Raw genomic sequence first — 25,700 nt, forward strand, 5'->3', positions numbered from 1 at the left:
AATTGTCTTTAACAATGTTAGTTACTTTTGCTACAAACAAGCTTGAAATAACCATTTGCCCCTCCATTCTCAGGGAGGTCAATTTTGATATCAAGATTTTGTGGCAAAGGATGTGGCTGCCTGGTCTTCCTAGGAGGCCCGACAAGCCCTGTCAGATTCCCGTCAGTGAGCATTCTACAAAGGGACACCCCGATGGGGGAGGGGAGGCAGGGGCTTTTTGCAAAACAGAAATGGGGCTCACTTATTGGCTGTCCAATAAGATTACATGTGCCCAATGGGAGGGAAGGTCTGTAGGAGTTGTTCTGAGGCTTCCAAAGGCGGGCTAGGATCAGCCTCCCTTTTTGTGGTGACTAACACAAAAAATACAGTTAATGTCATTAAAATGCACCCTCTTTTATCTCCCTATCCTGCCCGCATTATTCATCTCAGTTGGCGGAGAATAAGCCTTTGCTCACTGTACAGACACACAGGAATGAGTGGTTTTTAGGCGTGAAAGTTTGCAGTCACACCTTTCAACCTCTGACCTTGGATGTCTTTCCAAGAGTGGGGTGCGTTTAGGGATTCCACCCCCAAAGGTGGAAAAACATCTTTTCAAGCAATCTGTTCTACTCGTGAAAAGACAAAAGACGGCTGTTTTCTAGGAAAGGATAGGCGCACCCCTGCTGTCCTCGGACTAGACTTCATATTTGCTGTTGGGGTAATTTAAAAAAGCTACCTGCAAAGTGAAAACTTTGGTGTAAAAAAGATACGAATGTCCGGGACATTATGCTGAGTGGAAAAAAGGAATTCCAAAAGATCCCACGCTAGATATTTTCTGTGTGCAAATACAACCTATTTTGAGATAACACAATTTTAGAAATGGAGGAAAGATTAATGATGGGCAGGGTTTGGGGGTTCTGCTACAAAAGGGCCACAGGAGGGTCTTTGCGTGACGGAACGCTGTATGTGGGGACACGAAACTACGCAGGTGATAACGTTGTATAGAACTTATATACACGCAAACGAGGACAAGTACATTTGGGGAAATCTGAATGAGATCGGTGGATTGTATCAAAGTCAATATCCTGGTTGTAATATACTTTTTTCTTTTTTTTCCAGTTTTGCGAAGTGATAGCACTGGGGAAAACATGGCAGTGAATTATTTCCTACAATTGCATGTGACCCTACAATGATTTAAACACACACACGCCCGCAGGGCAGCTGCTGCGCGCTGCGCCGGCCCTTCTCACGCCCTGCACACTCGGGGGAAAACGCAGTGACTCCGCGCGTCCCCCCGTGGGTCTGCAGGGACCAGGATCCCGGGGGCGGGGCCGGCGGAGGGCGGGGAGCGCTGCGGAAGTGACGTCTTGGGGCGGGCGCGCACCTGGGCACCTGGGCGGACGCGGCTCCACCGGGCCGCTCAGGGTGCGGCGAGAGGAGCGCTATGGAGGGCGACAACGGGAGCCCGTGGGCCCTGGGGCTGCTGCGCACCTTCGACGCGGGCGAGTTCACCGGCTGGGAGAAGGTCGGGTCGGGCGGCTTCGGGCAGGTGTACAAGGTGCGCCATGTCCACTGGAAGACGTGGCTCGCCATCAAGTGCTCTCCGAGCCTGCACGTCGACGCCAGGTCAGTGGCGGAGGCGGGGGCGCCGCGGCGCCGGGCGGGTTACGGGGCCGGGCCCGGGTCGGGGCGCTTGGGTTCTGGGGGTCCCCTTCTCACCACTTGCCTCTGGAGTAGCCTCGGAGGGAAAACCCAGCGCCAGGCGAGGCCATGAAGACCCCAGCGGGGTCCGCGCGGCTTTCGGGGCGGGAGGGACGCAGCGGGAGGTTTGGCGAGCTCCGGGTCTAACTGCGCACGCCGGCTCCCCAGGCTGCGGCTCGTAGGGGAGACCTCTGCGGCAGCGTTTGCCCAAGACTTTGTCAAGTGCCCCTTGGTGCCACCTGGCTTCCCGTGAGGCCTCGAGTTTTTAGGGTCGCGAGCTCGCCGTGTGCCTGGGACTTGCGCTCCTCGGAGCCGCCTCCGGCCCGCCCGGGACCCACCTAGGCGCTGCGGTTTGCGCCCGGCTTAGAAAAATTGCCGTGTGTGGATCTGGGCTTTGTGAGTTAGTTAGACTCCGTTCGACTTACTTAGTAATTTACGTTGGGGCACAAATTGGTGTAAGACGGTAATTATTTCGGTCGGAAGCACTGGCTTGGCTTGGCCAGGCTTCCCCGGCGCCCTGGCACTTGCGCGTTGTGCTTGGGTGTTGGGGTGGGAGGAGGGTCTCGAGAAGCAGCTCTTTTGTTTTTCACCGTTTGCAGTGGTGTTTTAATAATTTATATGCATGTTTCAATTGAACACGTTTGAATTACTTATCCTTGGGTGACGTTTGCATTCTATAGGGAAGTTCTGTTGTTTGTGTCCTGTATGGAGAGCCGCCCTCCCCCACTCTGAGACAATCAGCTCCCTGTAAACCCCGCCTAGCCTTTGCTGTCCGAGCAAAGGTTTCTAGACCACGGCTTACTGAGTGATGGGGACCCTTTTCACTGTGGTGATGCTCATCTCGGGGGTGGCTGTGTGTGTCCCCTGGACTAGGGTGCATTGAGGGACGGCAGGGGGCTGCCTGGCGTGCAGTAATGAGTAGGCTCGGGGAGAAGAGACCCCGGTGCACCCACGGCCTTTGTGTTTTCATGGTGGCCTGGGAGGTTATACAGGAGAAGGGTGGCTTTTTGTGGAAGCCTCAAAGCCAGTGTTTCTTGGAAACGTCAGTACAGTGGTGACAAGTGTCATAAAAATATCGCTAACTCAAGGGTGAGATGCTTGTGAAGCTATGCAAGCTCTTCCCTCACTGGGCCACAGGTCCTGGGAACCGCTCAGGCTGGGAGGGGCGCCGTGGTTATTTTGATGAAATGCAAACCACTTTGAACACCAGCCAGTGGTTAGATCCTGAAAGGTGAGACGCTCGCCTGCCTTCGCCTTCGAGGGTCTTTCGGTCTTGGGGACTTTTGTCTGATGGAGCCTTCTGATCGGAGTGAGTGTTCTTCATCAGTGAAGGTTTTACCACCAGTTTCTTGTATTGGAAGAGCTAAGTAAACAAGCCGGTCCCCAGGCTGACTGACTCATCAGCCTCCATCCACAGAATCTGTTATTTCCCGTGACTGAGCCCTTGTTTCTTCGGTGGCCCAGCTGGAGGTAGGGTTTCTCCACTTGAGGCAGGTCTCTTAGACTCTTGCATAGCCTGGTTGCAAACTGTTTTGTCCTTTAACTGGAAGCCTTTCCTGCCCTGCCTGAACTAGGCAGGTGGTGGCACGTACTGGGTGGCAAGGTCGAGGTCAGCATTTCCCAACAGGAAGCCACTCACCTCCTCTACTCCGCCAGCTGGGTAGAGCAGGCTGGAGTTCTGCCTTTGCAGCAGAGGTTGAGTTCTCCGGTCGAGAAGATGGTCAAAGCCCTGCTGTTGGCAAAGAAAACACCTCTCGCTTAACTATTGACTGGATCCAGCTTGCGCAGGGGCTGGCGGCCCGCAGTCCTGCAGGGTTGACGTTAGACCTCAAAATAGTTTTTGCTACTCAACACAGGCAGGTTGGCCTCAGTGCTCTTTTGACAACTGCCTCCCACCCCACCTCACTATTTGCAAGCTGTTCCTGGAGTGGGAAATAGGACGTTGCGGGGTTCCTGGGTGCAGCCCCCAGCCCTTTACCCCTCCGGGCTGTCTTGACTCGCCTGTTTGAAGAGCGGCACCTCTAACCCCTGCTGAGGGGGCCTGGGTGCTGGGTCGCAGCCTCCTTGGGCTCTGCCTGGGTGTGGTATGAAACTGTCTCTGTCCTCGGAGGGCTGGGAGAGACTGAGAAAAAAGGCAGACCACTCCAGATAGGGGGTGGCAGGTTTAGTAAGCAAGAGAACCAACTTACAGGCTTGTCTCGGGACCCAAGACAAGTGGTTTTCTGCACCCTCCCACCAAATCCTAAAGGTTTATGGAGTCAGTCACGTGCCCTGGTCGTGCGGACCTTCCCCAACACTGGGCCTTTTCTTTCCCAGGGCGATCAGAGCCACTTTGCACCCTCCTCTTGTTACACCGGGACCCCCCCCCCAGGTACAGGTGTGGGCCAGGCCGACTTTTGCTGGCTGCTTGTCTCTCCTGGCTCCTTCCCTGCAGCTGCCCTGGCCCCAGCCTTTAGTGGCCCCTTAGCAACAGCAGGGCCTGGCCCCCAGCACCGTGGGGGGCTCCTCCAGCTGCAGGCTGCCCCAGGCCTTGTGAGCATACTTCCTACGGGAAAGTGGGGGCTGTCCAGTCCCAGACACCCTGAGGTCCCTGGGGGCAGGTGACACTGCGTGGGTCTGCTCCATATGGCTGACCTTCAGGGGTTTCTGGGGCCCTGGGTGGAGTGTTGCCATTAGGCCAGAGAAGAGGTGACTCCAAAGGCCCCCTTCTTCCCGCCCCAGCCCTTGGGCTAAAAGGAAGCCCTGAGTGACTGAGTGCCTGGCCGGGCGCCCGGCCAGCAGGTAATGCGCCATCGGCACGGCTCGTCGGGACGAGCCTGAGCAACCCTTGGGTCTGCAAGTACACGACAATCCAACAAGCCCGTTTCTTGTCAGTTTTAAAAATAGCAGTGTGGGAACCCTCGCCGGCTCCCTGGGAACATAATTGGGTTTGTGCGTGGCGAGAAGGCTCGCTGAGCGAGTCGGCTAGGGGGTGATTAAGCCTTTTCCTGTTGCCTTTTCCCGTTTGTTGCTGAGCACTGTTCACCTCCCCCATCCCGGCCCCTCTTCCATCCTTTCTTGCTTCTCCACCTTCGTAGGGCCACATCCCAGGGCCACCCTTTTCCAAAGTAAATTCTCCCAGAAAAGGGGGGGAAGCCTTCGGCCAGTCCTTGGTCTCTGGCATTCCTCCTGACCGAGCCTGGAGGCTTCTCTAAGGAGTGTCTTAGAAATGATCGATTGGTGTGACATTTCTGCTTTCTCCCACTGCGATGTCCTCCCTCCATAGGGCGGAGTATGCTTGGACCAGCCCTAAATGACAAAAAAAAAAAAAAAGGAAGTAGTGTTCAGTGCTATTGAGAAAGGATTTGTAACAAATTGAGCCCCAGGTTGGTCCTGTTAATGCCCAGAGATTTTCCTCCCCAGGGCCAAGGCGGTCCTGGGGGTTGGGGCGCCCTCTCCATTCCTGCTGGTAACTGGGAGTCGCAACCCTCCCCCGAGATGTTCTCAGAAGATTACAGAGGAGAAACCTGATGCCAGTCCTACTGAATTGTGCCTCCTGGTAGCTGCGCTTTCAGCACGGCAGTTTTTAGGCAATTTTGGGGCTCTTTTAATTAAGACGGATGTTCCTGCATTCCTGAGGCTGGAACTTCCCTCCTAACAGTGAAGATGGGATTTGGTGATGATGGGACCATGACCACATTGGCCCCCCACCCAGCCCTGCAGCTCTGGGACTGCTTTGCCAATCTCTCCTGGGTTTAAAATAACAATATAGTAATCATAGTAATAGATCTACATTTCCTTTTGTGTTGTCAACATAAACCAGAAACGCTGCTATGAGAGAAAGTGTATTTAAAAAAATAATTGCCTTTGCTGAAAACAAAAAATAATTGGTAGTTTCTTTCCGGAAAGGGGCACTTCTCTGTCTTTTTCCAGTGGCTCCCAAGAGGGCCAAGTTCAGGCTTATTGAATTGCAAATACTGCCGAGGTTATCCGATCCACTGTGGCTGTGGCTTCCCGAAGCTGGAGGTGGCCCTTGGGGCCTCCCATGGGGGGAGGTGTTCTAGCCGGGTGCCTCAGGAGTAACTGAAGAATGGCTGAGAGGATGGGGCCACTTGGATTTGAGTGTTATGGTTACTAGAAGATAAGTGAACATTTTTTTTTGTGCCGACCCTTCTGAACACAAGCAATGCTGGCGCTTAGGGGACGCTGGCCAACCCCGCTCCCAGCCCTGTGCCAAGTGGTTGAACCTCCTGCTGGGTGAGTGGGGAGGACCCCCCCCCCCCACCTTGTCCCAGGGAGGTGTGGTGACAGAGAGGGAGGGTCCTGTCTGATCTAAGGCATTTCTTAGTGAACTGCCACAAAGAAGATGGTTGGTCCCTGGAAACTGACTTATTTCCCAGGGTAGCTGGTTTTTCTTGACGAAATTGTCCTGAGATGAGTGTCGTCCTGAGATGTGTGTCAGCCATGCAGGCTCGGCGTTGATTCTAAAGAGGGTACGAGCTCTCAGAACATTCAAGCTGTGATTAGCTTTCTGGAGCTAACTGGCAGCGGTGGCCCTTTTGATTTGTTTTTTTAACTGAGGTAAATGTGGGGTCCTTGTTGGGGAGGAAGGGCCCGGGGTCGGGGAGAACTGGGAAGAACTAGCAAGAACTAGCTGACTTCGTGCGGTGGGGAGGGAGGGGTGACCTGCCAGCGGCTGTTACAGTCGCTGATGAGCGCAGCCATCAGAAGTCACCTGAGTTTTACGCTTTAAGCCCTTTTGAAATGGAAGAAAGCACTTGCTTTGCAGAGCGGCTCAGCGTCTGCCTTCTGTGGTTGACTTTGCTCTCAAAATCCTTGTTTGTTACCAGTCAGCCTCGGCATGGAGGGCTCACTCTCAAAGTGTGTGCTCAACGTGGAGAATCGGTCTGTTTGGCGGCCAGCCTGCGAACGGCAGCACTGCCTGTTCCCGAAAGCCTGCACCCCACACCCTGCAACTGGGGCACAGTGGGTGAAGTGCCCGGAGGGCGGGATGGCCAGCCGGCCACTTGAAAGTCGCAGGCCTGGCCCTTAACAAAATAGGAACCAGGAGCGGTCACAGGTGCTCAATGCGTGTTGTTAGTGGCAGTTTTGCCGGCCGCACATGGATGACAAACCAGGCCTCCCTGGGAAGAGGGGAGAGGAGCCTGCCCAGTGGTGTCATTTTCTCTCTTTTTAAATGACCGGCTTTGTTTTTGTTTTTAAACGACGCTTGACCTTCGCACCAGCCCTCCTAAAGGTGCCTGTCACACAGGGCTGGGGTCTGCTTCCGTGTCACCCCAAGGCTGCAGGCCTGGGCCCAGCACAGAACCTACAGAGGTCCCGCTGAAGTGGCGGAGCAGCTCAGCCTTGGCCAGGGACCCCCAGAGGCTCGCAGGGCACTCGTGTGGACATCGTGCTCTCTGTGAATGGCCTGTGCAACCAGAGTGCTGGGGACTGAGTCCTGCAGAGCTTAAACTAGTTTTGTTTCGTGTGACATCATCATTCGCTCCTGAGCCTGTTCCTCTCCTTTCTAAGGCCAGTGGGATTCTTTGCTCCTGAGCCTGTTCACAACCAAACTCTTGACCCCCCCCCTCCCCTTCATAAATGGAGAACCCCAGGGGATCAGGGTGGTGCCCTCTCTCCACATCCAGTCAGTCATCCAGCCTGGGACTCCCGCCTCCCTCCTGAGCCCTTGCCACCCTCCCCCCACTCTAGTTAGGGACCCCCTGCATTAAATCTCCCCTAGGACCCTCTGTACCACCCCTACAAACTACTCAGGTTTTCAACCGCACTTCTTGTCTTGGTGATTTTTCATCTTCTCCCCTAGAAGGCGAGCCTGGTGAAGGCAGCAAAGGGTCTCCTTTGTCATCACTTCTGATGTGGAGACGTACTCAGTAAATATGTGTCAATCAATGAATTTTAATTAGATATAGATGAAAACTCAAGTAAATGCCAGCAGTACTTAAGGGGCGATTCCAGGGGTAGAGGTTTAAGTTTGGTTGGAATGCGTCGGCTCCGTACCAGGGGTCCTCACACGTGGCATCTGGCACTCCTGCCGGGTCCTTCTTTGCCTTGGGGACCGTCCTGTGTGCAGCTCCCTGGCCCCCATCCCCTGGATGCCAGGTGCAGCCCCCAGTTGTGACAACCAAAATGCCTCCAAACAGTGCCCAGTGTCCCCTGTGGGCAGTCGCCCCCAGGTGAGAATCACTGGTCTACACCGAGCGGTCCTCTCCCTGACACCCACCGTGCAGCCCCCTGGGGGACGCTCACGTGGGGCTTGGCTGGCTCCCAGCTGGGGAGGCTGGACAGGCGGGCAGAGGGCCTGAGATCCTGGCCAGGCCCCCTGGGCCCCAAATAGGAGTGTCCCCAGTGAGAGCTGAATGCAGGTACAGCGTGGGTGCTGCAGCCGCTGGTAAACTGTCGTCTGGGCTCGCGGCCACCCCCTCCCTGGGCAATGTTTCCGTAACTGTCAGGGCAGCCTGGGAGCATGTGGGCTCAGAGGAGGCTGATCAATGAGAAACCGACTGGCTTTGTTGGAGCGCTTTCACATTTCTCACACAGGATTCTCCTGCAGGCTAGGAAGGCAGGTCCAGGTGGGCAGGCAGGTGCATCCAGGCTCCATAAGACGGTGAGCCTGTCCTGGGTTATGGGCACAGCTGCCTGTGCTGGACTCTGCATTCTAGGGGAGTCCCTGAGGTTGCCCCAGCCTGCTGCCTGTTTGGCTCTGTTCGGACGCTGAGCTGCTCAGTTCCCAGCTCCTGCAGGGCGTGTTGGGGCATGTGGTTCTGGGCTTTTCCTTTAGAGGCTTATGAGAAAGCGGGTTCTCCAGCACCCACCTGGAACCCATTCTGGAGCAGGGCCTGGGAAGCTGCATTTCAGCCCCCTTCCTGGGTGCTTTGTGCTGCGCCCTGGGAACCGCCAACCTAGGATCCTCGCAGGGTTTGGCCTTTTTTCTCAGACTTTCACCCCAATGCTAACACACACCTAAGCGCTGGGGTCTAGTCTGCAAATCCACGGGCTGCACCAGGAAGTGACCTTAGACCAGGGGTTGCACACTTTCTTGAGAAGCTAGAGAGTAAATGTCGCAGGCTGTGCAGGCCACAGGGGCCGTATGGTCACTGCTCATCTCTGCTTTAGGTGTGAAAGCATGAATGCAGCCGTGAGTCAGGGAGACCGTCTTCCTGTCAAAGTTTCTTTACAAAAACACAGCAGTTTGGCGGTGCCTCAAAAGGTTAAACTTAGAACTACCACACAACCCAGCAGTTCACTCCTCAGTGTATATCCAAACGGGAAAGCAGGGGCGTGAACGGACACCTGTGCACCCATTGTACAGATTATAGCATTATTCACAGGAGCCTAACGGTTAAAACAACCCGAGCGTCCATCAATAGGAACACACAAAATTCAGTCCACGCACACAGCGAAATATTCAGCTGTGAAAAGAATGAAGTCTGGGTATATGTCACAATGTGGGTGGACCTTGAAAACATGAGTAGTGATCTAGGCAGTCACTGAAAGGCAGATATACATGATGCCCCTTCTGTGGGGTCCCCAGAGTGGGCAGATTTATAGAGACAGGAAGTAGAAAAGCAGTTGGGGGGGCGCTGGGAGGAAGGTGCTTCAGTTGGATGGGGACAGAGGTTCTGTTGGGGACGATGAAAAAGTTGTGTGTGGAGATAGTGGGGATGGTGTCACAACACTGACTGTGTGTGATGCTTTTGAATTGTACACGTATGAATGGTTCAATTACATATTTTTTACTACAATTTTAAAAAGTTTTTCAAAGTGGCTCTCAGCAGATGCCTGTTTTAGACGCACGAGCCATTCATTGAAGCGTGGGGTTGGATTCAGGAGTAACTGGGCCAGCTGGACGGTTGCCTTAAAAGAGAAGGTGAATTGCGTTCTTCAGACAGATAATTCGTGACAGCAGTTAGTCCAACCTCAGCTTCTCTGCGATCCCGAGAGCGGGACTCGGCACCAGCCTTCTCCCTCAGGCCCCAAGCACACGGCTCAGTGCTACCTGCGGGTTTTCAGGGAATAGTTAGAATCTCTCTCCTCGTCGCTCGTAACGACCCCACGATACGTAGTTGTGCTTGAATAGCCGTGACACCGGAGACTTTGGGCGGCCCAGAATTTAATCATGTGACACGAAAGTGAGCTTCATCCGTGTGTCCACGCATGCATGCTTGTACATACGTGTGCACGTGTCCTAGTGACTGTCTCAGTCCGTGGACCTGGTTGCCTCGTGGCCCTTGTGCTTTGTGTGAGTGGCCGGGGGACCACTGCCTGCGTGCTTCTCATGTCCTTGAACTTTTCCAGGGAGCGCATGGAGCTGTTGGAGGAAGCCAAGAAGATGGAGATGGCCAAGTTCCGGTACATCCTGCCCGTGTACGGCATTTGCCGAGAGCCTGTGGGCCTGGTCATGGAGTACATGGAGACGGGCTCCCTGGAGAAGCTGCTGGCCTCCGAGCCACTGCCCTGGGACCTGCGCTTTCGGATTATCCACGAGACAGCGGTCGGCATGAACTTCCTGCACTGCATGTCCCCGCCTTTGCTCCACCTGGACCTGAAGCCCGCAAACATCCTGCTCGACGCCCACTACCACGTCAAGGTGGGCGTCTCCGTACAAGGACCAGGCAGGCAGCCGGGCGGGTGCGGGGGGAGGGCAGTGGGCAGTGGTGTTGAGGAGAGAACGTCGGGTCAGTGTGAGGCCGGGAGAGGACGTGTCCTGCCTGTGGGAATGCACTTGAAGCAGCGGCCTCTCCCAGCACAAGCGCTCCCAGAACCCCCAGTCTCGTCGGGGTTGGTGCAAACACCACCCATGTGTCGCTGGAAAACGGGCTCTGTGGACATGGGTCACTCCCCAAGGCCTGGAGTTTGGGTCTGAATTCTGGGCGTCCTGGAAACAAAGATGGTGGATTTGCGCTTTCCGGTTTTGTTGGATGTCTTAGGGTACTGGGTGCTAGGAATCGGGCCCTGGGTCAGCTGTCCCAGTGTGGCCATGGTAGGCTGTGTCCCCGTGGTGGTTGTAAGGGCTGGGGCGGTGGGAACACGGGGTTGCTCTGCGGCTGCCGTGCCGTGGAGGGGGCACCGAGGGGCTCACTCTGTTCTAGTAATGCAAGGCCGGCCTGTGTGGGCTGCTCTTTTTTTGGGATGAGTTTATAAAGCAGAAAAGTATAAGGAATAATATAATTGAAAACCAGGTGCTGGCCACCGGGAATTGGCAGTTAGTTAGGAGCTTCATCGTGTTTGTGCCACTGGCTGTCCTTTGCCAGGCCTTCCTTGCTGGGCTGTCCTGCTGCCACACTGGGGGTTTGGGGTGGGGGTACCCGCCATGGTTTCTTCCCATGGTGATGCCCACACGCTCGGGGGCCCTGGGTTATCTGCTGGTCTTCAGGATGTGGTCACCTTGTCCCCTTCTCTTCCGCCTGTGCCTGAGCGAAAAGGACCCAAGAGGGGTGGCCCGATTCCCTTCCAGTTCATGCTGGGGACAGAGGGACTCACCTGCGTGTCGGACGCTGTTGCCGCCCTGGCAGGACCGCTCCCTGTTGGCCCAAGGAGGACGAGGACCCGGAGTCAGTCCAGCCCTGCCCCCAGCTTCCCCTGGGCCTCAGTTTCCTCACCTGTGAAAGGAGAGTGGGACTGAGTGACACACACATGGCCGCTCCCTGTGCCGGGACGTTGCAGGAGGCACCCCAGTCCTGGCCGAGCCAGCCCCAGCCCCGGGGGAAATCTCTTCTCACTTTGGACACTAATTACATGCTGTCCCTTAAGTAGGGGTCACTCAGTAATTAGAGTTTAGCGGAAGATGGAAGTACTTTCCTGTCCTGTTTCCTGGTGGTCGCTGGTGCTGGCCGCACAGGTGGACCCTGCCCCACGAGCACAACAGAGTTCTCGCCAGGGTGTGTGGCGCGTGGGCACCCAGAGCCTTTGCTCTCAAACTTGACTATATACAAGGAATGGAAGGGAATGGCAGGTCTCTGCTGTGGGCCAGAAGCCCCGCATGCAGGAGCTGCCCTCATTCAAAGTGACGGACCCAGTGGACAGTGGACTCCGGCTCCTGCTAAGCTGAGGCTCAGAGGGCTTAAATCATGGGCCATTGTCACCCAAGTTGGGGTTGGGGTGTGAGCCTTCCCGTCACGTTCAGGACCGCTGCTGTAACAGAAGGCTGCTTGGAATGTGCTTTTCTTAGGGAGACGGCTCGTGGGTGCCCAGGTACTTGGACAGGTGTGTCTGCAGCCAGGTCCCTTTGAGGTGTCACTCATCTAAATGCATTCCCTTTCCACTCTCTTAACAGGTCATGTGGAATGTGTGGCCTCCCTTAGAGGATCACGGTGACACCTTCCAAGGGTCCTCCTTACGTGCACAGCCCCCTCCTCCAGCTTGGGGGCAGCACCCCTCTGTTGTTGTGAGGGGTCAGTGACAGTACAGTACCTGGCTGGGTGAGGGCCGGCACCATTGGTGCTGGTACCTTTGTGGCCTGTACATAGTTGTCTTTTCCACGCTGGGATGCTGACGTGTACCCAAGGATGGTCCCCGGGGCGGGGTCCACATGGGTCCTCAATGCTTGCTCAGTAAGGGGACAAATGCTGTTGTCGGACTGGCTCACACCGAGGTCTCGCTTTCCTAGTGGGTCACGTCTGCACTGGTTCTTGAGGGGCCTGCATGTGAATTTTCTGTGCCCTCTCCTAAGCACCTGACCTGGCAGGCGTGGTGCTTTCTGGCAGTTTAATCAATGGGTAAAAATTCCTTAAGGAGCCCAGCAGCATGGCTGAGAAGGGAGCCGCGTAGAGCGTGCGTGGACTGGTCTCCGTGACAGGAAGTGAGGTGACGCTGAGGCACCAGCCAGCCCTCATCCTGAGCGTCCTGAAAGGCCCGTGCGGCAGCTTCTGTGTGACTCCCCTCTTAATCAGTTGTGTTACTCACCTCACACAGCCCCAAACAGACAGAAAACGTATTTATATAACATGTTTTTTTCATTCTCAGACATGGCTAATAGGGTGTGGAAGGCAGTGGAGCCTTGTTTGAGGTCATCGATTGGCCACCGGATTTCTGGGCTCTTTTCAGTTTGGCGGTTATTTGCAGCAACGAAGCTTTACTCTGGAATCCTGAAATCAGATCATACGTTGTCAGCCGTCCCCTTACCCTGAGCCCTTAAGACTCCTTTTTGTCCTTAGATGAGACGATGCAAATGACAAATTTCACAGCGAGTGGCTACTTCACAAAGTATTAAAGACACTTAATATTAAAGTAACACATATTAAATATGCTAAATAGTAGTGTTCAAATATTAATTTTAATGTATCAGTAGTAGACCCGTTTCGAGTTGAAGAGGAAATAGCGTAGTTTAAAATCTCAGGCTCACTTCTGGCCCAGTTTGCCCAGACGAGACAGTGTTCGGAGGGTTGCCCTGGGTCTACAATGACCTCTGTCTAAGGCAGCACAGCCCCGACTGCGCCCTTCGGCCCTCGTTAGTCTCCCTTGTTTGCTGTGCACAGGGCCCGCCCAGGGCCCACTGTTGAGGGGCCGGGAAGCACGTCCTGGGCAGGACGGGGAGGAGAAACCCTGCGGGCAGAGGGTCAGCAGCCGACAGGCAGTTCTGGTTTCTGAGTTTGTGTATTGACACCAGAGCCTTTACATACAATTTACGCTTGTTTTCTTTCACCAAGTCCATTTTGAAGCAGCTGGCTATGTCTGAAAAGCAGACATAAAGAGAAAAGGCTGCCAGTGAGGCAGGGGCACTGGGTGCCAGGGTGCTCACGTGGCTGCGAGCTGCTCTATAATCTGCAGGGTCCACGTGGTGGCTTTATTCTGGGAACTGGTGCTTTCCTTTCCAGAGTGGGGAGTTTCTGGAAGGCTAGGGAACGGACAGCTACCAGGGGCCTAGGAGTGGCCAGGCTGGCCTCCCTCGTGGACCCACACCCATCCTGGCCCAGCCTGACCGCAGAAATGGAGGGCCAGGTCCATTTCTCCTGGCTTTCTTCCTGCCACCTTCCCGCAGATGTGGTCAGAGATCCCTTGGAGGATTGAGTCTGCAGGCAGAGCTGCTCCCTGCCTTCAGCGATGATGACGCCAGGCCCTTGGCTCATCTCGTGAGCTGGCATGGTGAGCCCAGAGTTCAGGCCTGACTCAGCCCCGTTGCCTCTCGCTCCATAGGTGTGTTTGAGGAGGAGCCTGGAGTTAATTAGGATGTTGGAGTCCATACGCCTTGAAGGAGAAGATAAAGGGTCCATTTTCCTCATGGATCCTGAGTCCCTTAATGCCAGTGCATGTGGCCCGGTCCCACACACAGCGTTTTGCTGACTTCCAGGTGGGGTCCTGGAGGATAGCTGGTGTCCCTTGCCCCCAGGAATCTGTGTGACATCACTTCCCCCACTGTGGGTGTCTGCGCCGTGAACTGTCAGGACTCCTTTGTCCAAAGGAGTTGGGGGGGTGGGGCTCAGGGTGGGGTGGGGGTGGGGCGGGCAGGGCCTGAGTAGCTGGGGTCCCGGTGCTCCTCCAGGCTGCAAACCCCATGTGCATTGGACCTTTATTTGGGTGTCATGTACTTGGTGAAGGAGGTAGCAAGTGTCTGCTGATCACAGAACGTTCCTGGTGGAGGACGAGGCTGCGTGGCATGTGTTTTGCTTGCTTTAAAGGGCTTCTGAAGGTGCACTTCCCTTTAAAGGACTTGCTGCCACTTGCCCGCCTGCCCAGCTGGCACAGTTGCATAACTGGATTGCCTTAGTGCCGGGCCTGGCAGGCCTCACTTCTCACATGGCGTCTGAAAGCCCGGAAACGCCAGGCGTTGCTTTTTCCCTTCCCACCGACGCAGGCTGTTGGCCACAGTGGCAAGCACGGCAGTGATCCCTCTGGAGTGCCATCTCACAGCACACTCCTCCCTAAAGTGTAATCTTTGCCCCCCATCCATCACGTTCTTCATGGCTCCTGGCTCCTCCTAAGCCACGTGCCCACCTGCCCAGGGGAGCACAGGTCACGGCTCTCAGAGGTGGTTCCTGAATGTGCTGTACCACCTTGTAGTGGTCCACACCATCCGGGGTTGCAGGGGGATGTTGACCAAGCATCTGAAATGGCAGCCCACGTGCCATGCTCCGCAGGGCACCCTCCAGGAAGCTCACCGACCTCCTTCCAACTGCTCTGTTACAGATTTCCGACTTCGGGCTGGCCAAGTGCCACGGACTATCCCACTCACAGGACCTCAGCATGGATGGACTGTTCGGTACCATCGCCTACCTCCCTCCGGAGCGCATCCGAGAGAAGAGCCGGCTCTTCGACACCAAGCACGACGTGTACAGGTGTGTACAGGTGTGCAGCCCCCAGGGCTCTGTGTGCCAGGCCCGGCAGGGGCTGTGCGCCCTGGCTTCATGCTCTGACAGGCAGTTTTCCCAGAGGCTTCTGCTACCATCAGATAGGAGGTCCATCCAAATGAAAGGGTTTGAGGTTTTCAGCCAGTGGGTGGAGGCTGCCCCAGGTACCCAGGACACAGTTGTCGCCTGTGAGAGCTGCCCATGAAGGGGGGACAATCTGAAGGGCTGGTGCCACTAGGGCCAGTTATGTAACCAGACCAGCAGCCTCCACACTATAAAAGCTTTGGTGTTTTTATAAAGCGTGGGTTTTATAGCTTGTCTGCTGAGAGAGCTTGCTGCTTTAAGTGGTCTGTGTGTCCAGATCCAGTCCCGTGTGGCCCAGCAGCTCGTACCTCCTCAGGAGCGCAGACAGCTATGGAGTGTCAGTGGGAGTTAGCACTAGAGGACAGTCCCCAGTCATTGGTGCCTGCCTTTTCTAAATTGTAAAGGTCTCAATCACAGACTTCCTGGAGAAGAAGAGAGGGCGGGGGAGGGTGCGCACAGGCTCTGAGTCCCCTCATTGTAGTTCTGGTCTCCGAGCAGTGACTGTGACCCTCCCTGAGCCCCGAGCACTGGCGCTGGCGCTTTACCTTTTGTCATTGCCACCGCCAGGCCGACTGGTTTGACAATAACCATCATGCATGTGCTTAGCGAGGGGTGCTCGTCACAGCTTGTAGAGTTTGGGGAGAATAGGATTCTCTGTTTATTTTGGAGTGGAGAGTATGAACGTTTGAACTTGCAGCTTACAATTATTTTTCGATGTAGAGTCCTTGGGCCGCTGTAAACAGCCGCAACAGGATGTTGGCTCACCGTTTGGACTCCTGCTTTTGTTTTTTAAAAAATTCATCAGATTGAGCTCTTTTTTTTTATGTATACAGAGTAATTTTATATATTACATATATATCATCTCCAGCAACTGAAAACAGGCTCTGGGAAGCTCAGCTGCTGGATTGCCAGCATGTTCTCCTGGCTCTGTCCAGCTCTGACGGCCTCTCAGTGGGCAAGTTACCCACAAGGCCCAGAGCCGCTGTCAGCATGTGACGCCCGGTGCTTGCAGGAAGGTGGTGGCGAATTCAGCTGACGTGGGCCCCTCTGCCCATGAGCTGACAATGGCCCTTCTTTTGGGGGGGCTCCCTGGTGCTCTTGGAACTCACAGCTCAGTTGGCAGGGTTTCGTCCATTGTTTAACAACGGAGCCATCATGTTGCTGACGTGTTCCACGATTGTTTGTTCATGAGAAGAATGTTGCTGTTATCTCTCCCTCTGGTGTGACGACTTTGGGGTGGGGGGCGGCTTCAGGTGTGTTGCTGTGAGAGCTTTTGGCTTTACCTGAGGGTCTGGCTCACACACTGACCTGCCTGGTTTCCTTCCAGTTTCGCCATCGTGATCTGGGGGGTGCTGACGCAGAAGAAGCCATTTGCAGGTGAGTGCACTCGTCTCGGGGATGGTGACTGGAACAGTGCAGGTCACTCTTCATGGTCCTTTTCTGCTTAAGCAGTGCCTGTACCCCACATTCCCCTGGGGGGACGGGGGCTGCTCTGTCCTGCCCAGGAGGTCGGCACAGAGACCCATGGCCCACCGTACCGCCGCTGGGCCTCTGCCCACAAGGCGCCCTTGTGGTGTGATTCACGTACAGGAAAAAGCACAGATCTGATGGGCTCTGGTCAGTGGGCTTTTTTAAGGTGTCAGCTAATTCCTTTGTGTGTGTCTGTGATAGAAGACACATTAACATGGAATTGACCGTTTTAACCAAGTATGCAGTTCAGTGGCATTAACTACGTTCACAGTGCTGTACAATCACCACCACTATCTAGTTCCAGAATGTTCCCCCCGAAAGGAAGTCCCGTACCCACTGTGGTCATTTCCCATCCCCCACCAACTACTAATCTGCTTTCTGTCTCTGGATTTGCCTGTTGTTTCCAACTGGTTTTTTTATTTGGTGGTAATTTTCTAATTTTTAATTGTAATTATAAAATACACATAAAATTACCACCGTAAGCATTTGTGTGTCGTTTAGTCGTGGCTAGCACACTCACAGGTTACCAGTTCCAGAATCGGTGAGTGGATTTTGACACAAGTGGGTACACCCAGGTCAGCAATACCCGCCCCAGAGCTGTGGCCTTTCTTCCAACCACGATTCTGGCTTCTGTCCTCAGAGTTTTGTACCTTGACTTAATACTGAAACTTACCGTGAAAGTCATGTACCTTTTTGTGTCAGTGGACAAAGAGTTCCTTTGCCTCCGCAGGCATCTGTGGGCTACTCACAGTATTCTGTGGCTTCACCAAAAATACCTAAACACGCAAGTCAGAGTCAACGTGTGGCCCCAGGTCTGTGAGTCCCTGCGGTTGAGACACAGACGAGGCCGGTGCAGGTCCTGTCCATATGTCTTTCTACCCATCACCCGGTCTCCCTCCTTCTTTCTTCCTCCTCCATGGAGGTCCATGGTCTGGCTGTTCTTTAGCTTACCAGTCTGCCATGAAATGATCTCATGGACGCAACGCCCAGGATCAGGTAGATCAAGAACAGAGGTCTACGTGCTCTATTGCTTGGTAGATAGGGGAGCTCAAGTTGCAGCAGCAGAGGGCTTCCTGTGAACTTTTTCCATCCACATTTGGCAGTAGAAAGTCCTCCAGGTGTTCAGTTTACTTTTGTTTTATCTGGAGGGCCTGTTGGGTTTTTGGAAGTGCGAGTTCTCATGGAAATAATGTGTAGATACCTAAGAGAGTTATTGCACAAGATTTAACGGGAAAGCGGAACAAAACATCAGAGTAGCGTCCTGGCAGCTGTCGGTGACTTTGGGCCAATTTCCCACACCTGCTGATGTGTGTCCGCTGCCTCCAGACTGCACAGCTCCTGGCCGTGGGCGTGCTGGGAACTGTAGGGGTGGGAGGGCTGGTGGGAGCAAGACGATGGAGTCCAGCTTGATGGGCAGTGTGGTTTTAGGCTGAGCAGAGGGAAAATCTGGCCCACAGAGGGTCACTTGGGGCCCCTCAGTCTGTGACCAGGACGATATTATGATAATGAGCCCATGCGTGTTTCTGAGGGAGGTTGGAAAGAGGATGGACAGGTAGGGCCCCACATTATGAATTTTGGGCGGAGGCCGGAGTCCTGGCCAGCCCACTGCAGAGGCCAGCGAGGGCCTGTGTTTTAGAACAGGAGTTGGATTTCAGGGAGATTTCTGTCATCGGAGGGAGATTTGGGTGCACGTGGGGGCTGCGTGATGAGACTCCAGGATTTCTATGTTTGCCTCTCTTTGGCGGGCACGGGCCGATTTAGAACATGTCTCGTCAGATGTTTTTCTCCTTTGAACTCGCTTTTCCTTTGAGTCCAGTGCCCAGAGAGATGTGCTGTGCGATATAACACATGGGTTCCGTTTGATGGCTGGAAGGGAGGGCGCAGACGTGCCCTGTGAAGATAAGGCTTCACGAAAGCTCTGTGCTTTGAAAAGGAAGCCTGGTGGTGCCTGGGCCACGGTGTGTGGGGGTGCGGGGAAGCACCCCGAAGGCTCGTCCCAGCACTTTCCCGCAGTTGTGTTTCCTCCCGAAGAGCAGGAACCCGGCCCCAGCCCCGCAGAGCTGCCCTGACTTGTGCACCTGTCCTTTGCAGATGAGAAAAACATCCTGTACATAATGGTGAAAGTGGTGAAGGGCTACCGCCCCGAGTTGCCGCCCGTCTGCAGAGCCAGGCCGCGCGCCTGCAGTAACCTCCTGCGCCTGCTGCAGAGGTGCTGGCACGGGGACCCGCGTCAACGGCCCACCTTCCAAGGTGAGTGCCTGGAGAGGGTTCCCAGCTCGGGTCTCCCAAACGTGCTACGTGGCCCATCTGCTGGTGTCACGGGAGAGAGCCGATGAGATGACCAGCACAGGGTCAGGGGGCAGGCCCGGGTGGGCAAGGCTGTGCAGAGACAGGCGAGCCGGCGGGAACGGCTTGGCCACCATGCCTGCCTGTGGCCCTCGCACGCAGGGCCCACCTGAGTGGATGGAGCTTCAAGGTCAGCTCCAGCCATCCTCCCCAAGCTCTGGCCCAGGCCTGGGCTCGCTGCCTTGAGGAGCCTGGACTTGGTGTCTCAGGTTCACACAGTGGCGTATCTTTTAGGGACGGGGTGACTGCTGGCCTGAGGCTTTCTTTGCATTTTTCTTGGGGTCTTATCCCCAGGGACCTGGTGTGACATTTGGTTTGGAGAGTGGTCCTGATGGAATTGAAACGGTCACTGCATTTAAAACAGGGGACCACATGGATGAGGTGGGGGCCTCACGTGCCGGTGCTGGCAGCCCTGACCATTGGGGGTATGCCCTTGGGGCTCCCTCAGAGGAAGACTTCTTTGGGAAATGAACCCCGGGGTTCCTACTTGAATCCGGCAAGACCCTGCAGATAGTTGCTGATGGGAGACCCCGGGGGTGCCTGTGCGCTCCTTTCGCTGGGGTGGGACATTGCAGTGCTGACCAAGTCCTTGAGTTGTAGACACTTTGGGGTGTCGCTTCTTCTTCCCCACCTGAGATGGCACATTTAACTAGAGCGTGTGCGGAAGTCATTGTCCAAGTGACAGGCACTTTTGGTTTTCTCCCCAAAAGAAATTACTTCTGAGACCGAGGACCTGTGTGATAAACCCGACGACGAGGTGAAAGAGACAACGCAGGACCTAGATGAGAAAGACCGCCCGGAGCCCAAGAGCGAGGTACAGGGCCCGGGGGTCCCTTTGTGCTGGGCTTGAGTTTTCCAACCTGAGGCCTCCTTTCTGCAAACTCCCCACCAGCCCGGCCCCGTGCTAAGTAAGGCTCAGCCTGCCCTCTGAGCCACGTCCCGTGCCAGCTGGCCAGGGAGTCCTGCAGTCAGTGGCAGGATGCACCCGTCCCCACCTCCTGTCTGTGGTTACAGTTGAACAGTGTGGGCCCATGGGTGACACTAAAAAGCCACCAGGTGGATGCTCTTTGAACCAGGGAAATGGAAGGCCGCTGCTGAGTCCAGTTGGGGGAGGGGACCTGGGTTCTGAGGGGAGGGGCGTGGTCTTTGCACCCCTGGCTTGGGGATCTTCTCATAAATGGTTTGTTCAGTGAGTGCTGCATGGGTTATGTAAGATGTGATAAGAAACTCCAGATGCCAGGGTTAACTGAATACAGTAATGAGCCTTGTACAGTGAAGCCTGGTAACTAACTTTATAACATTTATCTGGTATTGGGCAGCTCACACCGGCCGTTGCTGTGAGGCTGGGTGATAAGTGTAAATTTCCGGAGCTCCCACTGTCTGAATAGAGGGGTGTGTCCATGAGGTCAGGGAGCAAAGGTGCCCCGGGGAGGTGAACTGGCCCCTGATAAGGAAAGAAAGGTACCCCACGAGTGGGTGTGACTCATTGCACCAAAGCTCCAATCAGAGCCGATCAGCAGTTCCTGAGAAGAGGGAGAATTTGGGGTCAGGTGGGCGTGGATCGGGAAGAGGCCTGAGTCACCCTCAGACTCTCATCACCACCAGACATCTGCTTTCCTCGTTGCCTGTCAGGGGAGGCCCTCTCAAGGGTTGGGTCACATGCTGTCCCTGTAGCGGTGACAACCCCCTGCTCTTGCCCACACGCAGCTCCAAGCCGCGCGTGCACAGCTCAGAGGCGAGCCCACCCATTGTAGGCAGTGGGGGCGGGACCCCAGCCCCAGGGTCCATTCCGTCCTTTGTTTCTTACCATGCTGACCTTTTCTGGGGACTCGGCCCAGCAATGAGTTTCCCATTCTCGCAGCCTGTCCGCATTCCGCCTCCCATCACCTCCCATCCGAGTAACAATGCCTGCCATGCGCTGAGCAGGTGGGGCCCAGGGCAGCGTGCTGGCAGACTTGCAGTTTTTCATCAAGCCGGCCTTTCCGCCTGGGCCCCAGCACAGTGTCGTTGGGCTCCTGGCTGCCATGCGGTGCATATGGTACTGGGTAACTCCCTGCCTGGCGGACTGGGGACCACGTGTGCCTTTCCCTCCGTCTTCCCGGTGTGCCATGGATGGAGCCTCATCCAGCCTCTCTGCCCGTCCTCGCAGGCGCCCGTGTCCACGCCCCTCAAGCGAGCCTCGGCCCCGGCCCTCGATAAGGACTACAGCCTTTCCGAGCTGCTGTCCCAGCTGGACTCGGGCATTTCCCAGACGCTTGAGGGCCCGGATGAGCTCAGCCGCAGCTCCTCCGAATCCAAGCTCCCGTCAGCCAACAGTGGCAAGAGGCTGTCGGGGGTGTCCTCGGTCGATTCTGCCTTCTCCTCCAGGGGATCGCTGTCCCTGTCTTTCGAGCGGGAGCCTTCAACAGGTGGTGAGTGGAGGCCTCCGTGCCCTGGGAAACTGCGGGCGTGATTACGGGCTGGCGGTGGGCAGGGTGTCAGGACGTCTGTGAGCAAGCGGAGAAAAGAAGGAGGCGTCCAGGTTCTTGACCTGACAATTCTTTGTTTTCTCCATCCCTTTACCAACTGGTCTTGGGTGTCAGTGGCCTGGTTGGTGTACTGAGCCCAAATCCAGAGATGAGTGCTGGCCGAGCAGGTGACACTAAGTGTTAATGGCTACGAGCCTGCCTGTGTCGGAGCGTCTCGCTGTGGCAATGCTGGTGCAGGGTGTGACCTCAGGTTTGCAGGATGGAAAACCCAGGGGATGAATCGAGCCCCACACTCTCTTACAGAGGCTGGCTCTGCGCCCCTTTGTGGGTGCCAGGTAAACACCCCCACACATTCTCCTTGGAGGTTCTCACACCCTACCTGTTGGAGGGGCCCTTCTCAGTTAGCTCATCTTATCTTTCCATGTTAATTTTGACGGGCTTTTTGTTTTAGAAGGTGCTTTCCCTGCCCCTGCCCCACGTGCTGGTCCCTGGGTGTGGTGCTCGCTGAAGAGCCCTCGCTGCCACCTGTGCCAGAGGGTTGACCCCAGGGGTGGGGGGTGGGGGGCAATTCCTCCTGGAAGGGAGGACTTTTCCTGGGTGCTATGGGCCTCCTGGGATTTTCAGAGTGGAACATTCGGGGCAAAAGAGGGCATTTGGGGTTGAGAAAATGGGGTTACAAAGACGCAGAGTTGGGGGAGGCCCAGCTGGACAGGCTGGCTGCAGGTACGCAGTGCTGGTGAGGTTGAAAAGGACAGAAATACCTATTTCCTGTGGAGAAAGCTCCCGGTCCGATGCTCTCAAATGGCGCCTGTCTTCACGCTCAGGGAGCATCAGTTTCTGGTGCCCCCAGATCTCAGTGTTAAAACACCGAGTCTAGACTGAGGTCCCGTTTTCTTGCCCTCCTGTGCGGGATCCCTTGAGCATGTTTCTCATGAGGAGGCTTCTGTGGTGCGAGTCAGAACTCCAGATAATGTAGTGGTGCTTTTACGCTAAGTGGGACGAGTCCTTAGCAACACAAGACGCCACTCAGAGGCTGGGCTGGGAGCTCCTGCCTCCCTCCCTCCTTCCTCTTAGTAGTCACTGCCATTTCTGAGCCCCAGCAAGCAGGGGCCTGAGTTTCACATCCTTTATCTAATCACAACCCTACAGGATGGCTAGAAAGGTTTTTATTTTGCAAGTTGACAAAAGAGCCCCTTGGAGACATTTAACTAACCTGTCCAGGGTCTCCGCACTAGATCTAAAATTAAATCAGCAGGGACAACACGACACATAAGCAAGCGTTCAGGTAAATCACCTGGAGACCATGGGGCGGTGAGGGCGACCTCAGGACCCCAGCCTGGCCTTGGGAGAAGCCTGGGAGCCAGCAGTCTCATCTGACCCTTGCGTCTGCTGTCCCCGCAGATCTTGGCACCACAGACGTGCAGAAGAAGAAGCTTGTGGATGCTGTGGTGAACGGGGACACCAGCCGGCTCATGAAGATCCTGCAGCCCCAGGATGTCGACCTGGTCCTGGACAGCGGCACCAGCCTGCTGCACCTGGCGGTGGAGGCCGGGCAGGAGGAGTGTGTCAAGTGGCTCCTTCTCAATAACGCCAACCCCAACCTGACCAACAGGAAGGGCTCCACGCCGCTGCACGTGGCCGTGGAGAAGAGGCTGCGGGGCATCGTGGAGCTGCTGCTGGCGCGGAAGATCAGTGTCAACGCGACGGACGAGGACCAGTGGACCGCCCTCCACTTCGCCGCCCAGAACGGGGACGAGTGCAGCACGCGGCTGCTGCTGGAGAAGAACGCCTCGGTGGACGCCGTGGACTTCGAGGGCCGCACGCCCATGCACGTGGCCTGCCAGCACGGGCAGGAGAGCGTGGTGCGGATCCTGCTGCGCCGAGGCGTCGACGTGGGCCTGCCGGGGAAGGACGCCTGGCTGCCGCTGCACTACGCCGCCTGGCAGGGCCACCTGCCCATCGTCAAGCTGCTGGCCAAGCAGCCAGGGGTGAGCGTGAACGCCCAGACGCTGGACGGGAGGACGCCGCTGCACCTGGCCGCCCAGCGAGGGCACTACCGCGTGGCCCGCGTCCTCATCGACCTGCACGCCGACGTCGATGTCTGCAACACACTCGCGCAGACGCCCCTGCACGTCGCCGCGGAGACGGGCCACACGAGCACCGCCAGGCTGCTGCTGCACCGCGGCGCCAGCAGGGAGGGGGTGACGGCGGAGGGCTACACTGCGCTGCACCTGGCATCCCGCAACGGGCACCTGGCCACCGTGAAGCTGCTGGTGGAGGAGAGGGCCGACGTGATGGCGCGGGGGCCCCGGAACCAGACGGCGCTGCACCTGGCCGCCGCCGGCGGGCACGCCCAGGTGGTGGAGGAGCTGGTGAGCGCCGACGTGCTCGACCTGTCCGATGAGCAGGGGCTCAGTGCGCTGCATCTGGCTGCCCACGGCCGACACGCCAAGACCGTGGAGACGCTGCTCAGACACGGGGCCCACGTCAACCTGCAGAGCCTGAAGTTCCAGGGTACCCATGGCCCCGCCGCCCTGCTCCGGCGAAGCAAGACCTAGCTCGCTGCCCTTGGAGACCGGGCCCGAGTGGGGTCTTGTCCCGTTGTTGCGTCCCACCATGGGGACAAACCGATGCTGTGCTGGTGAGCTCCCCTCACCTTGATGGCCTGGTGGGAAGTGACCGACCAGGCCACCAAGAGGCAGGTGGCTGCTGAGCCTTGATTCACGCCGGAGTCTGCCTGAGTGTGTGGTTATGAGGCGCTTGACACTCCCACCCAGCAGTGCGCCTGGTGTCAGAGGGACGATGGTCGGAATCATTTCGTTGCGCTCTTGGTCCTGGTGTGGGTCCCTCCGTGGTGGTCACCGGCGTGATGGAGCCCGCCCTGTCCTGAGCTGAGGCCCCAGAGCACCCAGTCTGGGGAGGCAGGAGCCGGAGGCGCTGTGTCTTCTGGCGTCCTTTGCAGCAGCAGGCAACACAGCCTGCTTCGGAATGTTTTACTGGAATTCTTGTTTTAATAGAAAGACTATTGTCCGTAGGTGAACACAGTATCAACTGTTGCTTTAAATCGCTTAAAAATGTTCCCATCATTGGATAGTCTAGTCTGTGAGGAATGTGTAGAAAGTAATAAGTGGGTTTTTAAACAAAACAGTGATCTCACCAGCTCTTCCACCCCCAGACCTGCCGTCCCGTCGGTCCTTGTGGGGACCACACTCACCTCCCAGCCATGCCACGTGCTCTCATTCATTTCTTACCGCATAAAATGTGTCTGGAACTGTGGAGCCAAGTGTCTACGTCATTAAAATTCTCCCAGATTGCCTCAGTTCTGGACTGGAAACAGTATTACCTAGTTGGACGCACTCCTGTACTTATCAGTTCCTTTCCAGCGTTGACCTGTGGTAAAGTGGTTGTCGGTGCGCAGTGCTGCCGTTTTGGGGTCTCTGGGGTGCTTTCTGCCCGACTTCACAACAGGCTATGTGTGCAGCTCCCAAGGCGGCTCCAGGACACCACTGCACACTCGTGGCTGTAAAAGATGCAGTTATCGCGCCCCGTCCATCATTGTCACACGTGTCCCATGTGCCCCCCAATACTGTTCTTAGAGTGAGTTTGCTGCAGGAGGTGGCCCTGTTTGCAAACATGCCCTGTGGTGTATGATACAGAGATTGATGTTAATATACCATGTATGTTAATATGAATCTGTGGGCAGGATACTTCTTTTCTATGACAGGAAATATCCAGACTGCTTAGACCTGGCTATGTTTTAATAGGCCTTGTGCTCTTACTGTTGTGTGGAATGCGTGAAAGGCGAGTTCTGTCTGACGGAAATAAAGCTGCGTACTCTTCTACTGTTTTGAAGTCAGTGGGACTAGTTTTTGTTATGAATAAGCTCAAATAATCGGATCTCTGAAAACCAGATTTGAGGCAGTCACGCGTGGTGTGGAGATGCCCTTCCAGAAGGTGGTCCTCGCACACTGAATTAGCCCGTGACATGAGGGTACAGCAAGGGGGAAGGGCAGACCCGGGCTTCCGGCCCCTTAGCCTGGGCCCTTCCACACATCAGCAGGGGCATGATACGTCCTCATGGAAGAAGCTCCCAACACCAGAATTTGTATTTCTTTGTAAGTATTTCTAATTCTTATTTTCTTTTGTTAACACGTTGTGTACGGCGGGGTTTAAATCCCTCGTGAAGATTCTCGTGATCCGTACGCAACGTGTTAACTTTACATTTTCAAATAGTTTCAAATTATAGAAAAGTTATAAGAATAGTATTATACATAGAACTCGGGTGTACCCTTCACCTAGGTTCCCCATTTGTTTACATTTCAGCTCATTTGCCTGGTCATTCTGTTCTCTTTCTCATTTGCCCACC

The 25,700-nt window shown here is 55.6% G+C and overlaps 1 protein-coding gene across 1 annotated transcript; it reads left to right on the top strand.

The window, feature by feature from the left end:
- The first annotated feature begins 1,358 nt into the window (after positions 1-1,358).
- Positions 1,359-25,190, top strand: RIPK4 (receptor interacting serine/threonine kinase 4). Its single transcript, XM_019745779.2, has 8 exons — positions 1,359-1,605; positions 9,979-10,270; positions 14,806-14,954; positions 16,378-16,427; positions 18,612-18,770; positions 19,577-19,680; positions 21,016-21,277; positions 22,736-25,190. The coding sequence occupies exons 1-8, from the start codon at positions 1,424-1,426 to the stop codon at positions 23,890-23,892; spliced, it is 2,355 nt and encodes a 784-aa protein (XP_019601338.2). The 5' UTR covers positions 1,359-1,423; the 3' UTR covers positions 23,893-25,190.
- The last annotated feature ends 510 nt before the right edge of the window (positions 25,191-25,700 follow it).

The sequence above is a fragment of the Rhinolophus sinicus genome, linkage group LG01 (genome assembly GCF_036562045.2).
Source record: "Rhinolophus sinicus isolate RSC01 linkage group LG01, ASM3656204v1, whole genome shotgun sequence".
Taxonomy (NCBI): Eukaryota; Metazoa; Chordata; class Mammalia; order Chiroptera; family Rhinolophidae; genus Rhinolophus; species Rhinolophus sinicus.

Excerpts from the sequence above, each read along its gene's own strand:
- RIPK4 (XM_019745779.2), top strand. The coding sequence starts at position 1,424 with ATGGAGGGCGACAACGGGAGCCCGTGGGCCCTGGGGCTGCTGCGCACC. Across the intron at positions 14,955-16,377 it reads ACCAAGCACGACGTGTACAG|TTTCGCCATCGTGATCTGGG; the intron begins GTGTGTACAGGT and ends GTTTCCTTCCAG. Across the intron at positions 21,278-22,735 it reads GCGGGAGCCTTCAACAGGTG|ATCTTGGCACCACAGACGTG; the intron begins GTGAGTGGAGGC and ends CTGTCCCCGCAG.